General features: G+C 33.7%; 1 protein-coding gene across 2 annotated transcripts in view; it reads right to left on the bottom strand.

Moving 5' to 3' along the window:
- Positions 1–16,349, bottom strand: part of CEP83 (centrosomal protein 83) — a 113,570-nt gene that overhangs the window by 19,761 nt on the left and 77,460 nt on the right. For both annotated transcript variants that reach the window (XM_074325265.2, XM_019710315.3), the window contains 6 exons: positions 12,351–12,465; positions 10,954–11,098; positions 10,690–10,839; positions 3,209–3,284; positions 1,775–1,932; positions 32–161 (listed from right to left, as the gene is read on the bottom strand). In XM_074325265.2, the coding sequence (XP_074181366.2) occupies positions 32–161; positions 1,775–1,932; positions 3,209–3,284; positions 10,690–10,839; positions 10,954–11,098; positions 12,351–12,465 (774 nt within the window). The remainder of the gene's footprint in view (positions 1–31; positions 162–1,774; positions 1,933–3,208; positions 3,285–10,689; positions 10,840–10,953; positions 11,099–12,350; positions 12,466–16,349) is intronic.

Genomic DNA, 16,349 nt, shown 5'->3' on the forward strand with positions numbered 1-16,349 from the left:
TATAGAAATTACTTTAATAAGAGCCTCTTGCCTTTTTCTGGGCAATCGCAGCTCGCTGCAGTTTCTCTTTAGCTTGATTATACTTTTCTTCTCTGTCTGTGATACGTTCATGAAGCTTATGCTTTTCTTCCAACCACTGTGTGTGTTTCTCTTCCAATGTCCTGTCAGAAGAATATATGCAAAACATGGCAGTTAACTCTTAGGGTTAAATAGATACTATCACCAGTATAATCAAACTTACTACCTGATTCACTGCCTCCTTAATTACCCAGCTGCAGGCATTCTTGCCTGACCCCTCCGCTAGTCACTCAGTGACACTGCGCACTTCTTAGGGACCAGGCACTGTGCTTATATCATTTGTTTTTCATAATAAGCCCTTGAGGTCTGTACTTCTATCATCTCCATTCTACAAACGAGGAAACTGAAGCTTAGAGCAGTTAATGAACTAGCTTGAAGACTTACACCTGGTCAACAGCAGGACAAGCACTCGATAACCAGCTCTGAACCATGATCACCACCAAGCTATAAACACTCAGCCCTAGTCAGGCAGCTGGAAAACCAGCCCTGGTAACAAGTCTTAATGAGGAATGTTTTCTGGCTCAAGTGCCTATCAATGGTATTTTAAGGTAACATCATAACAACTTACATCTTTAAAGCTCTTCTGCATACATTACGTGATTTTTAGTATCCTGACTATAGGCAGTACAAATGAGATTTATAAATTCTAAGAAGTCAGATTATAAGCCATCAGTCATACAGATTTTAAGGGTCTTAGCTGGGACCAAAATCACATTCTACTGAACCCTAGTCCAGCTATTTTCTGCTATATGATCCTATGAATAACATTCAGAAACCAATGAGGAATTATGTAAATTTGCCAGTGATATTGTCATTAGAATTCTTAAGCACATTTCAAATACTTGACGATTTCAAGATACAAAGTTCTATTTCTTGCAAAATGTAAGCAAAATAATTTGGACCTTGTGGAATGTCACAACACATTATAGACAAAATATCTTACTCATTTTCTTGAAATTCAACTAAATATATAGTAATGCATAGGCAAGCCTCAAAATATGAAATAACAGAAAAAATGAAGGTAAGAAAGATTTATGTGGCAAGGTAACCTTCAGAAGAACAAATCTGAAAATATTTTGTGGATTCAAATAAAAACTGACACGTTATAAAGACAAAGCAAATATAAAATGGTAGTTTTCTACCTTATCTAAACAAAATTTTCCGGAGAATACAAGATCTGGAACATCACCAAAATCCTCTCCTGACCAGTTGACTATACTGTCTACTACTAACAAGTTTCAAGACCTAAAAAAATAAACAAGTAAATGAACTTTTCAAATAGAAAACTCAAAAGATTATAGTTTTAATTCTAGAAAGTAAGTTTTGCACACAAATATATTTTTTTTCTGTTGTCCACATTCAGAAGAATAATTTAGATATCTGAAGTAAAACATGTATTGATTTACTCAATCACTAAAGAAGTTTTTCTTTGAGGGTTTTCAGAATACTGTGGTCAGGCAGAATTTTAAAAGGTCTTCTTCCCTACATATCTTTAAAAAAACAAAACAAAACAATTCACAAGTCCATAAAGCTCATTTTCTAGAAATGGATAAGTACATTACCTCAGACCACTGTACAATGTCAAAGGATATTTGTAACTAGTTCCCAAAACAAATTTGACATGGAATCATCATTAAAATAACTATATATAATATAGCAGAAAGAACAGTTTGTACATAAAGAAAGCAAACTCTACTTTTCAACTTCCAGCTGTGCTTTTTCAGCTTGGCTTCTTAAATTTCGGCATTCCTGTTTCAATCGCTCCACCATTTCCTTCAGTATTTGGTTTGAATTCAGCAACTCATTCTCCGACTGAGTTAGTGAGGTCATTTGGATCTGCAAACCACTGATTTGCTTAAAAGAAGAAAGAAGAGAACTGTAAGGCCACTAAATAAATTCCAGTGGAGTGTAAGAGGCAGAGGATGTAACCATCTTCCGTCATAACTGCCCCACCCAACTGCTGTGCCCTTGAGGACACCCTGAAATGAAACAATAACCAGCAGCAACATCAGGTTCCATTAGCGCAGGGCCATTTCTTAATATAACCAGAAACTATCGAGAACCATATTCCTCAGTCTGCCAGAGTCCTCTCTCTTCTTCCAAAAATACGAAGGCAGGAAGAGGCACTGGGAGTGCAGAGAAGGGTTATTAGAGGAGAGTAGGGGGGTGAGAAAAGAGAATCCAACAATTAGAGAGAGTCTCCTATGGGACTGCCTCTAGCCTCATAGAAAAGAAAAATTTTAAAAGGAGGTCAGCTGGGAAAGCTAAGCAGATCTGTTGTCCCAGTCCCACATCCCCAGTGACCAGCAACCCTGCCAGGGTTCAGCTTTCTGAACACTCAGGAATTATACAAACAGGAAGGATCACCCTTCCATTGTGTTTCAGTAGTTTCTAAGCATCCAGCGTTGGGTAGAAGAAAGATGCTCTGAGAAACCTAATGAACAGCCGGGACTGCCTGGCCTCTACAGAGTATCAGACCATGAAATGTCACTCAGGCTTTTTCTCCATCCCTAGTTACTTTTATCTGGGAGTTCTTCTCTCATGAAAAGTAGCTACAGGCACACCTTGTGTTACTGCGCTTCACTTTACTGCACTTCACAGATGTTGCATTTTATACAAACTGAAGGCAAGACCCTCCACCAGCAAAAAGATTACAACTCATTTTATTGCCATACTGGCTTTAGTCAGCGATCTGGAACAAGTTTACTAAGCTCGAGTTTAAACATTTTATCTTTACACATCAACTTCATCACTTCGTTATAAATTGTAGTGATTAAATTTTCAGAATACCGATATGTAAAATTCCAATAAAGATTCAAAATACAGATTTAAAGAATCATTTAAAAATAAAAGCAAAGCAACAAACGAACAAGTCAAACAAACAAACAAAAACTCACAGACATCAGTTTAGTGGTCACCAGAGGGAAAGGAGGGAGGGTGGGGGGAGAGAGAAAAGAGTAAAGGGGGTGAAATATATGGTGAAAGAGGATTTGACTTTGGGTGGTGAATACACAATGTAATATACAGATGATGTATTATAGAACTGTACACTTGAAACCTACATAATTTTATTAACAAGTCACCCAAATAAATTTAATTTAAAAAAAAAAAAAGTTTGCTAAAATTATACCTGTTTCAGGTCAGAATTTTCATTTTTCTCTTTCTCCGCATTTTCAATATTCACAATTTGTTGTTGAAGTTTTAACCTGAAGATCACAATCCAACAAAAGACAGTATTAAGAATCCATAGTTCATATATTTCACTGGATTACACAATCATCTTACTGAGTGCCCATATTAAACCAGGCATTGTGCTGTGAAAACTGGGAGAGATACAATGATGAAGATTTTGACTTCAGGCAGCCAAATTGTGTTCACATATAACTAAAACTGAACATAAATTTGTGCCTGAGTTATGGAAAAATCTACAAACTATGGGCATACAGGAGATGAGAAATCAGGTCTGTCTAGGAAGATGAGAGGAAACTACCTGGAAATTAGAATCTGATGGGCAGAATTCTGATAAACATAGGGGAACAACAGCCTGAGCAAATGGCCTCTGGTGAAAGGTGCGTAACGTATCACTAAGGCATCAGAAAGTAATCCAGTTTATAAGACACTATCTTACAAATTCTAAATGAGACAAACTGCAATTATGATTATTTTAACAAATGATCAAAACAGATCTGGTTGATGTAGTTAGACTTATAAATCAGAAAAATCAGTACTGCCATGGGAAAAACACAATTGGAAACCATTAAAAAAAAGTCATGCAAATTTTGCAAATTACTCTTGCTACATTTTATGTTGGTTACTATGTCCTTATTTTAAAATAAGTTGGGGTCAATAACACACTGTAAATGATCTGGAGAAACTGAAGAGAAATCAAAGAAAAATTATCAAAGTGATTAATGGAATAGAAAATGATTTATATGAAAGAGAAGCTAACGAAATGAAGCTGTTTTACACAGCAAAAACACAAAAAACCTAAGGGTCAAGTTCATTATTATCTTCAAGTAATGACAGAATGTTGAACATTTTATTACTATGGCAACAGAAGCCCAAACCAGAAGAAACAGGCTTAAATTCTAACAGAAAAGATTCTAACTGGCCAAACTGTGGGACCATAATAGGAAAACGCATTAGAATGAGGTTCCTGGCAAGGGTCTTTCTTTCCTTTCTGGAGATTGTCAGGGAGAGATAAAAACCTTTCCTGTCCTGAACAGTTGGAAAAATGTACCTCCCTGAAAGCAAAGAGTAGAACAAGGTTGGCTCTCAAAATCCATTACAGATATATGATTCTAGAATTGTAGAACCTAACATTTAAATTAATAGTTCACAGCACCTGACATTTGTAAATAATATATGTATCTCTGCCTGAGGTAATTCTTTCCAGAGTAACGAGAACAAAAAACCTTGTCTCAGAACATATCCTACAACACAATATTTTAAAACTCTCAATTTTAATCTACATAATGAGGAAGTCATTAATTTTTTAGATTTAAAAAATAAAAATAGATACAGGGGACTTCCAGGTAGCTGAAGATAACAGCAGATGTCTAGTTCTGTGTTACCCATATGTTCTGCAAAACAATACAGAAAAGCAAGGAGAACAAATAAAGCCACACAAAACCACATCTTTCACAGTGGAAGACAGAAAATGGCCAAACTTCAAACATCTGTAAGTAAAAAGAGGAAAATAATTCTACATCCCAGTCAGAGGTTGCTCACGCTCCTGACTTGGTATCAGCATGGGCTCACTGCATGTGGATGGACTGAACTCAGCCATTCAAATAAAAAGATCGCTAATTTGGCTCCAAAGCAAGACCCAACTATCTGTCGCACATAAAAGACACATTTGAAAAATTAAGTGGTTGTGAAACACTAAAAATAAGGACACAAACAAAGGTATACGAAGCAAATGGAAACAATAAGAAAAGAAGAGTAATGATATCAGACAAGCAAAATTCAAGCAAAAAAATAATTTAAATGACAAAAGCACTTTTAAGTGCTAACAGCCACAATTCATACTTAAGATATAACTGTTATGATTATCTCTATACCAAATAATACAGCAATCACTTTTATGAAGCAAAAAACTACAAGGAATGCAAGTCTAGATACAAACACACTAAATAATAATAAGACACTTTAGTATCACTCTTTGTACAAGAAAAATCAAGTGGACAAAAAAATAAGTACATAGAAGACCTAAACAGCATAGCTAATAAGGTAGATCTTATAGATTTATATATCAAACTTTATATTCTTATAATTGAACACTTTCTTTTCTAGTCTTTATGTAACACTCACAAAAATCGATCACGTATTACAGGACTGAGATGAAGGACTGAGCAAAGCACAGGATGAGGCAAATGAGGTACCCGGGGTGCAAACTTTCAGACTCACTCTAGGGCACCCTCCAAGTGCAGTGTCAACATGTAAGAGTGGGTGTGTTCCTACATTTTTCACCCTGGGCGCCTCACTTGCTTTACTCTAGTCCTAACCCTGATATATTATGTCACAAAGAAAACATTATTGTGTTCTATAAAATAGAAATAGAAACAATACTCTATAAATAAAACTAGAAATTAACAACAAAATAAGAAAGAAAAAAGCCCTCCCAACTGGAAATTCAAAAACCTTGTTGTTTTTGTACTGAATTGTGTCTCTACACTGAAATCTTAACCCACAAGCAATTCAGAATGTGATTATATTGGGAGATGGGGCTCTAAAGAGGTAACTACTGGCTAAATTAAATGAGCTCATACGGGTAGGTCCTAACCCAATATGACTGGTGTCCTTATAAGAAGGAGAGGTACAGGGATACATGTGCGCAGAGATAAAGCCATGCGAGGACACAGCAAGAAGGCGACTAGCTGCCAGCCAAGAAGCGAGGCCTCAGGAGAAACCAGAGCTGACAACACCTTGAAATCTCAGACTTCCATTCTCCAAAACTCTAAGGAGATACATTTCTGTTGTTTAAACCACCCTGTCTATGGTATTTTGTTATGGCAGCCCTAGGAAACTATTAGTTTCACTGTCTATTAAACACTGCACTTCTATTAATACATCTTCTATTAAACAACTCTTTGGTGAAAAGGAACATACATATTGAAATGAGAGAACTTCTAAAAAAATAATAATTAAAACATATCATCTATAGATACATTTAAAGCAGTGATAAGAAAATAAGCACTAGATACTTTTACCAATAAAAATGAAAGGATTAGTTGAATTAAATTTCCAACTCACAGAACAACAAAAAAAATGAATAAAGCAGAGATCTATATGACACGATCTTAGAAAACTCAAAGGAATCCACAAAGCAGCTAGTAGAAAATACGTGATTTTAGTTCAGGTCACAGGATTCAAGGTCAATACATAAAAGTCAACTATTTCTATATGTTAGCAATGAACAATGAAAAAGTAAAAATTTAAAAATAACTCCAATTATAATCACATAAAAATGCTTAGGAATAAAATGTAACACAAGATGAGCAAGACATATGTATACAATGAAAACTACAAAACTTTGATGAAAGAAATTAAAGATGACCTAAATAGACAGAGAGATATGCCGTAATCATGAACTGGATGGACAGACTCCAATATTGTTGAGATGACAACTCTCCTAAAGCTGAGATAGAGATTTATTGCAATTCCAATCAAAATCTTAACAAGCTTCTTTGAAAAGGTGACAAGCTGATTTTAAAATTTATGTGGAAAGGCAAAGGACCTAGAAGAGCCAAAACAATCTTTATAAAAAACAAAGGTAGAGGCCTTGCACTACCTGTATCAAATCTACTATAAAGCTACACTAGTCAAAACAGTGTGATATTGGTCAACTGCAAAGAGACATGGGGAAACTTTTGGGGTGACAGAATAGTTCTGTGCTTTTATTGTGGTTATGATTACACAACTGTATGCAATTACCAAAATTCATCAAGCTGTACATTATTTAAATGGGTTAATTTTATTTTACGTACATTAAACACCAATAAATTATAAAAACTTTTCAATGGCAAAAAACAAAGAAAGAAGATAAAAGCAGAAATTAATGAGGTAGGAATAGAAAAAGTTGATCAATAAATCAAAATCCTAGTTTAAAAAAATCACCAAACTATACACTTAAAAATGATTAAAACAATAAGTTTTGTTATGTATAGTTTACCACAATAAAAAATTAATACAGCACTAGCTAACTTGATTAAGACAAGAAGAAAGCATATATACAAAATAAGAAATGACCAAGGAAAGTAAGCATTGACGCAGAGAAATTAATACAAAACCATTTTGCTGCCCTCTATACAAATAAAATTGAATATACAGATGAAATGAATAATTTCTTATGAAAATACAGATAAAAATTGATCCCAATAGAGAAGAGAACTTAAACAGGCTGATTTTTATAGAAGAAATAGAGAGGTATCAAAGAACCACCCCAGAAAAAGGCACAGCCTGGATGGTTTCACAGGGGAATTCTACCAAGCCTCCAAAAACCAGGTAATTCCACTGTACCATACTTGTCCCAGAACATTGAAAACCAAGAGCATCTTCCTCATTTTTTTTTTTATGAGCAAGAATAACACTGATGCCTAAACATGATGAAGACATTACAAAAAAAGAAAATTACACACCAAGTACTACACAAAGCATTAACAAACAGAATACAGCACCACCTTAAACAACAACACTGAAGTCAAAAGGACTTTATTCCACAAATTATGGTTGGTTCAAGATTAGGAAATCCATTCATACACTATATTAGTAGTGCTAGGGAGAAAAAAATCATGATTATCTCCAGAGATCCTAAATAACCGTTGATAATTTTCAATATCATGCCTGATAATAAAAATGGGCATTTTTAATCATTTATAGGAAAATAAAAATGATATAATATACATATACCTTAATCCTAAACCTAGCATCTTAATGAACAAATTGTAGAGACATATCCACTATGACCATAACAAGGCAAGGATTCCCACTACCTCCAAAACTACTCAATACTATATTGGAGGTGCTTGCCAGTGCAATTAGGTAAGTCAATTAGAGGCATAAGAATTGGTAAAGGAGCAAAATTATCTGTATTTGTAGATGACATTATAGTATACCTGAGAAATGTTAGCTAATTCATAATAAAACTAACTCAAACAAAAGAAGAATTTAGTAAATTAGCGGGATGTAATATTAATATATAAAAGTTGATAGTCTTCAAAAACAAACAATAATGAGCAAGAGAACAAAATGGGGAAAAACACATTTACAATGCAAACAAAGAAGATTAAGTACTTGGGAATAAGCAAAAAATGTGTGAAAACTAATGTTTTGGAACTCTCCTGAAAGACACAAAAGAAAATTTCAATACGGGGAAATCTCCTTTCTTGAATAGGAAAACTCAACTCAACATCAAAAGATGTCAGTTCTCCTTAACTTAGTTTAAAAATTTAAAGAAATCCCAATAAAAATACCAACAAACTTTTTTATGGTGCTAGATACTGATATTCAAATTCATATGGAAAAACAAACATGAAAGAATAGCCAAGAAACTTCTGTAAGATAAAAACTAGGAAGACAGAGTAATCTAACCAGACATTAAAACACACTATAAAATGTTTATAATTAAGATACTGTGGTAGTGGCTCATGGATAGACACACAGACTAGTAAAACAGAACAGAAAGTCTAGAAACATACCCAAATATAAATGGAAATTTAAAATACAATAAAAATGGCTTCAAAATCATTGGGACAAAGAGTGTTTTAATAAACGAGTGGGAAAATTGCTTAGTCATTTAGAAAGCAGTAAAATGAAATCCATACCTCACAAGACACAAAATACACTCCAAATAGATCAAGGATATCAATATATACAAAATATGAAACCATACAAATGTTAAAAAAAAGGTGAATTCTTCCTTAACCTCAGAGCAGATAGAGACTACTTAGCTATGATTTAAAATCCAGAGTCAATAAGTTGTCTTTTAGAACTACATCAAGTTAATAAATAAAACCAATAAGGATGAGGTGGGGACCCAAAATGGAAAAAATAGAAAGAAATGGACCAAAATGGAATAGAAAGAAAAAGATGTTTTATAAATGAATACTATAACCAGTGAAGGGAGGTTTGGAAAGAACTAAGAAATTTTGGAAAGCAGATTTTTGACTATATACTCATAGGCTAAAGACAAAAAAAAAAAAAGGAATTGTACACTAATATTACACACCAGTTAACAGTCTTGGTTTTCACAGTTATAAATTAGCACTTTCAAAACTGTGTGTATTTTTGGACTAAGAAAATAAGTAAATATATTATGGCTAATGAGAACCACATTTCTCATTGTTAAAGAAGGGAGTTACAAATAAGAGAAAAGGCTAGAATGAATACCATAGTGTACTGGAAATACCAATATAAACTCATGACTACATATTGTATATATAAACAAATAGATAAAAATGTCTATCTGCGTATACACATAAATATATTTTCTAACTCAATTCACTGAGTGAGCCTAGAAGCAATGACACTGTGATATCAATAAATACACTGAGAGCTGGAATTTTGGTTTCTAAATACTGGTTCCAATATACTGTAAAGGAACCAGAGCACCTTAGCGAAATGGCTGATTCCAGGCCTGGGGCAGGGAAAGTATAACATAAGCCCAGAACATCCTGTGATGCCAGAAAATAAAGTTGTCAAAAGAGGACATAGAAATCAACTTCAAAAAGCTTCTAATGGCCAAATCTGAGGCAATCTAAGCAACAAAATAAATTGTAATAAAAGAGTATATCCCATAGCATAAAATAAGAATCCATGCACCAAACTGATACAAATTTAATATTTAAAGAGAAGGGAAAGCTCTTCCTTTCAGGAGAATTCCAACTAATAAATGAAAACATCATTTGGTAAACTCTAAATTAATAATTGTTTCAAGCAAGAATTATCAATGGATGCTAAACGTAGTGAAAGAATGATGAGAAAGTACTCATATAATGAGAATATTTACACAGTCTCAAAGTATCTCCCTATAATTATACATTACAAAGAGGGAATAAATAGTCATCTTATGGTAGAAAACCTGGCAGACACCAACTTAACCAGGTGATCAGAGTTAGTATCGCCAATAAGAAGAGAACACACATACCTCCTGACATGATGCACCGAGTACACATGGTTTTGACTTTGCTGTTATTTTTGCAAAAAATGTGTAAGCGAATTTAAAAATGTACGACTAAAATTTAATTGAGAGATAATCTACAAAATAACAGGCCAGAATTCTTCAAAAATATTGGCATATCAAGATTAAAGGAGACTAAGTAAAGGCAGCATGTGATTCTGGATTGGATCTTAGACAAGAAAAAGGACATCAATGGGACGATTGGTAAAATTTGAATGAAGTCTATAGGCTTGATAACTGTAACATTTATTTGATTTCCTAATTATAGTAACTTGTTAGCTTTGATTATTGTAATATGGTTATGTAAGATGTTAATATTTGGAGATCTGGGTGAAGATTATATGGGAACTCTTTGTACTACTTTTAGAATGTTTTGTTAGCTCTGGAATTATTTCAAAATGAAAAGTGTAAACTGTATCCACATATATCACCTAATACTCTGAAGTTCCCTCCTGGCCGACTCTTCTGCCATCTGTGAAGCCCGTAGCTTCTCCTCACACTGATCCTTTTCCGTTTGTCTCCAGACATCATATTCCACTTTCATTTTCTCTAAATCCGCTAATCTGCTCTCAAGTTCAAGCCTAAAAAAACAGATGATAATTATGTTAACAAAAACTACAATAAGGATGACATGACAGCAGAATGTTTTCATTTGCAAGTAGACTTAACACAAAGTAAGGTAATTATGTACTTACTTTTCATCTTGTAATACCACAAGTTTTTGATAACCTTCTTCCTTGGCCGCTTGTACTTTACGTATTAATTCACGATCCTTTTCTACTAAGTGCACTTTGTGGTGTTCAACAGCTGATTTGAGAATTTCATTGTCTGACTGTAATCCTAGTGTTTTTTTACAGAGAAAAATGTACCATATTCAGTGTTACTAAGACGAAAAATCACAATTATCAGCAAGTGTTCATAAGCTGGTAATACAATTAGAAGGGTGTTACAAGTAAGCCTCTCTGGATACATATTCTCTCAAGTATTGTTATAGTGATAAACCTCTTAAGAGCAAAACAGACTAAAATTCAAGAGTTAATTTTTCTATTATTATTTTATTTAGTGTACACACACAAAAATGTTAATAAAAGGTTATATACAGTTATTCATTTGAATCTCGAGGACACCAGTCAGGTGATAACCAACATGGTGTAAATACTTACTTCCCCTCTAAAAGGCTTCTGTAACTTAAGCCCCAGTCATCGTAAAGCTGGCTGGAAGCAGAGTGACTAAAAGCATAGAATCCCTCCAAACCTATCATTCTAGCAACTGTTAGATTTCTAGTAGAAATATAAATTGGGAACTTTCAAGTTTGTCCAATGAATTCACAAATCTCCCTTGTAATGAGATAGCAAAGTATTCTGCAGATGGAAGAACTAAAACTCATATCTAACTCAAAGTTAAAAAAGAAAACAGAACTGGATCCCAAACTCCTTAAATTCCTAAGAAAATTTACCCCCTAACTCTATGTAAATCCCTGAGTCAATATAAAGTAGAAATTAAATATGAAAATAAGCTCTGTCTGAAACTACAGAGGCCAGTTTAACTAACGACCAACTCAAGGACAGTTACAGGCCAAAGGCAGCTTATTTAAGTACTTAAGAAAAGTCAGAAAGAAAATTTCTGAGGAATCTTGATGAGAAAGACATTCTAAAACTAAACTGGAGCTTAAAAACAAGCCGTGGCTGAACTAGGCTCAATAATTGGCCTCGAGTCTACATAAAAATTTTTTAAAAACTTAAAAATTGGGCCTAGAAATCACCTATCTTCCTTACATATTTTAGACTTCAAATGGCCTGAGACTAATAATCACATGATCTAAATAGTTTAAAATTATAAACCCAGGAAATATGGAACCCCATTTGTAAAATTTCACTTAATGTATGTATTAATGAAATTACTATGATATAAACAAGATTGATTTTAAAAGTTAGATCACAGAATGAACATTCAACATATAAATAAAAACAATCCATATGTGTTCTAAGATTAAAAATTCAATTAAGCTGAAAAATATGGAAATAAAAATTCAGTTTGATCTATTTTAATAATTGTAGTTTATATGTGAAAAGCATGAGAAAGTATGTATTACCATCCAGTTCGCTTTGAATCTTATTCCTTTCTCTTTCTAGCTCACTCTTAGCTCTTGCTGCCTCCAGTTTGATATTTGTTATTTCGAGTTTGTTTGAATGTTTAAGTTCTTTTACCTGTTGATAATTAGAAATTGAAATTACTATTGATTATTTCTTGCCATGAACTACTTACCCAAACACATCAGCAAACATCAGAAAACACTGTGGTAGAACAGTACAGAGTAAGTATTTTTGGGGAGGGAAGGCATTTCAGTGCCTGGAACAGTACTTGGCACCACGAAAACAGTCTTTTCCTAACAAAAGTGAGTCCTTCCTTTAAAAAAAGCCTTGGTGACAAGAAGGCATTCTAGCTATAAGGAACAGCATACAAAATGTTACCTAGTTATATCGTCACATTGCTTGAGAAACAATGAGCAATGAGTTACAGGTAGAGCAGACGAAGGTGTGATATCTGTGGAGTTGCAGGGAATAAGTTTTATATGCCCCAAAAAAGGGTTGTGTGTCCTGTTGGCTACTGAAGGTGCCATAATCAACTTTGTTTCAGAAAATTAACTCTAATTGTAAATATGTTGGATTAAGAAACTGAAAGTAAAGAAACCAATTAAGGGCAAAGGACAGACAAAGGGGCCAAGAAGAAAAGATCAACTGAATTTGGTAACTAAATAATGTATGCGTGTATGTGTGCATGTGTGTGTGCATGTGTGTGTGTGCATGTGTAGTAGTGGGAGTATAAAATATACAATTCTAATTTAAACCTTTATTGTCAAAACCTGATTATTTTAAAGCCCCAAGTGAATGTAAATATTTGTCAGTTTTATATATAATTAATCCCTCATATATCTATTTTCAGTCTTCCCTGAGGTATCTCTTGTAAACAGTATTTGTTCATTCATTCAATAAATATCTACTGAGCACCTATTATGTGCTAGGCACTGTTTTAAGAGCTGGGAATAATAGCAGCACACGAGAAAGCTTTGTCTCTCCAACCATCTGCACTACTACCACATTTTCCATGTCCCTTACCTCTGGTGAGGTGCATCTGAAATTAGGTACAGTACTATAACGAGGATTTAACCACTAGAGACATAAAGGCATAAAACTGCATTCTGACGTATTACACTAATGTATAAAACTATGAAAACCACAAATATATACAAGCCAAATACATAAAATGTAAGATGCTGGAAACAGGAGGGTAAAGGATGATTTACATGAGTGTAATAACAATCTATAAAAACTGGACAGTTAGAAACAAATTAGGAAGCGGTCCAAGAGCCAAAGAGGGTAAAGATGAGAAACAGAAGTGTCTTACTGGAAGACACTCCACGTCTGAATGGTCCTGAAAATATTGTAAGGAATGGTTTAGTGCAAAATGCCCAAGTAAAGGAAAATAGAAAAGCAAGTACTATACTGCCTCTTTACTGCTAATCACATTAAAATGCATCCCTCCAAATTAACTTAGAGTTTTTAATGACAACACATAAAATGAATACCTTGTGCTGACATCAGTTTTGCATTTTTAAATCTTTTTGAAATTCTTTTCTATGAAAGCAAGTTTCACAGAACAGTGTTTAACTACATGATTGCAGCTAAGAACTTATATTTATTTTAATACTTAAACTTTCTGTGGATTGGGTTTTACTGCATTATAATTTCATGGACAGACAGAATTTAAACTACAAGTGCTTAAAATTTTTGAAGAAATACAACTACAATGAAAAGCCAATCTCTATGTCAAATGTAATTATAACCTGCTATTATGTACTAACTGTAAAAGGTTAAGAATGACATAGTAGCTCATTAGCACACCACACTGTAGCTACTTTAAATATGAAGTGAAAAATTAGAACCATCTTATTTTGTAGGATCTTGATTCATTCCAACAAGGGCCATGGAAAAAAAACCTATTTCTTAATTCACTGCACCCTGAAATTTACTGAAATGAGAAGACATTTTTCAACTAAATTGTAATTATTGAAACTGAAAGAACAGTGGACAGGAAGTCAAACAACAAGAGCCATCTGTCTCCTGGTCTATTTCTATACTAAACTAGTGGTACCTGCTCAAGCAAGGTACTTGCCTTCTCTGCATTCCAATTTACTCATCTATGGACCTACGTGAGTTTAAGTTTTTCTTTGGTGTCACATTTGTATAATCCTAAAATAATGACTGCACTTATACTAATATTAATTAACTTCCTAAAATATATTTAAAGGTATTTTTATTTATTAAAAATGAAAAACATTATATGAATATTTATCGCTTACGTATGACCAGTAGTAGCACTTTCTAGGAGTAATCTGAACCAAATCCCAAATCGTCATAATAACGTTTCTTTCTGCCTCTACATCCCTGGTTCTTAACCTTCCATGTGATCAGGCTTCAAAAATCTTAGGAAAACTAGGAATCTTTTCCTTAAAAAAGCCGCACAACTGCATATAATTTAAAGAGATTCACAGTCTTCTGAAGCTCCATGCTACACTGTTTATTGGTTTGTTTGTTTGTTCAAAATGTTTTCTATGTAGATTCTGGCCTTTACCATTGTAAGTTTGCTTTGTGCTTTTGACACAGCATAATCAAGTATCCTGAGATAACTACCTATTACTACTAAGAAAACTTTAAGAAATGTTTTTTAAAAATGGCAATAGTAGGCATTTTACAGAGATATGCAAAAAAACTACATATGTAAGCAAGAAATAGAACTATAGTTGAAAAAACTTCTTGATGGAAATTCCAAAGAGCCAGTACCTACTTAAAACCTGATTTTTTTCAAAGATCTGAGATGGTGTAACCTCATTAACTTAGCTAATAAGGATTAACTCTGTGGCATGGCTTCCTTAAAGCTGCACATTGTACTGAAGTTCTAAGATCAAACACGTCATGAGGTAACTAGAAGAATTTATCTCATTGAATGTGAAATGCCTTAAGGTCATCATTCTCAGGCCATCTTTAGTAATACTTTTTAATCTAAGACACAGTTACATTGACATAACTCCATTCAAAAAGCTAACAAACATTTACAAATTTGAATGCACCCCAGGTGTTCCTTTGCATTGCAAAGAAACATTTGCTATAATTGCAAAATGTTGAAGAAAACTTCAAGTTACAGAGAAACTGACAATCATGTTTGAACTATTATTTCAAAATTTATCCTTCCAACGAAATCTTTTTAGATGCAATGTTTCAAATGAAAACTTGGTTCACCTAAAGAGAAGGGTGATTTTTAATACACCATTTATATGCAAAACAATGCAAGTATGCCTTTAAAAAGAAAGGCAGCTCTTTGCACTATTAATAAACACGCAGAGAAATAATACTACACTAAAATGCTCTTCTTCCTTCAGCAGAGTAGGAGAAATCATCTATGCACTAATTCTAAAAAGAAAGAACACTAGAGAAAAGCATGTGCAGAAAAAGAAGAAAAATCAGTGTCAGGATACAAGTAAGCCAGGGAGCTCAGATAAAATATGCTGCCTGAAAAGTAAATACTTGATAGTCCCCAAGAGAGTTAGAAGCCATAGCAAAAGCCAGCTTCCAGCTTATACAATGTCCTGTAGCTCCCTCTATGGTTCAGGTTATTCCAGCAGTTCAGTTTGGCTCCTCGGGTCGTTTTAAAAATACTGAGTATTCACTATTTTTTTTCTTTTTTACAAAATTGAAAATTAATTTATACCAGAATTGGAAGAAAAGTATGAGAGAATTCTGTGTATTGTGAATTTACTTCTTTGTGTTTTGCATCTATTTCTTTGTATATTTGATCACTGTAGGCACTCAGTACATATCTATCGAATGTATAAAATAATTACTTACAGTTAATCAGGAAGCAATCAAATTATTTATTTTCTAGAAGGACTTACACAACCTTAGCATGCAGGAAGGATTCTTAGGGATCAGCTAGAACAATGCCTCATTTCATCTACAAGGAAATTGGATCCCAATTTTACTAAGTAACTTGCCTAAAGTCATACACATAGTTATTGATACAGTGAAGAAAGAAA

The sequence above is a fragment of the Rhinolophus sinicus genome, chromosome 1, assembly GCF_057876585.1.
Source record: "Rhinolophus sinicus isolate RSI-liver-muscle chromosome 1, RSI-T2T, whole genome shotgun sequence".
Lineage (NCBI taxonomy): Eukaryota > Metazoa > Chordata > Mammalia > Chiroptera > Rhinolophidae > Rhinolophus > Rhinolophus sinicus.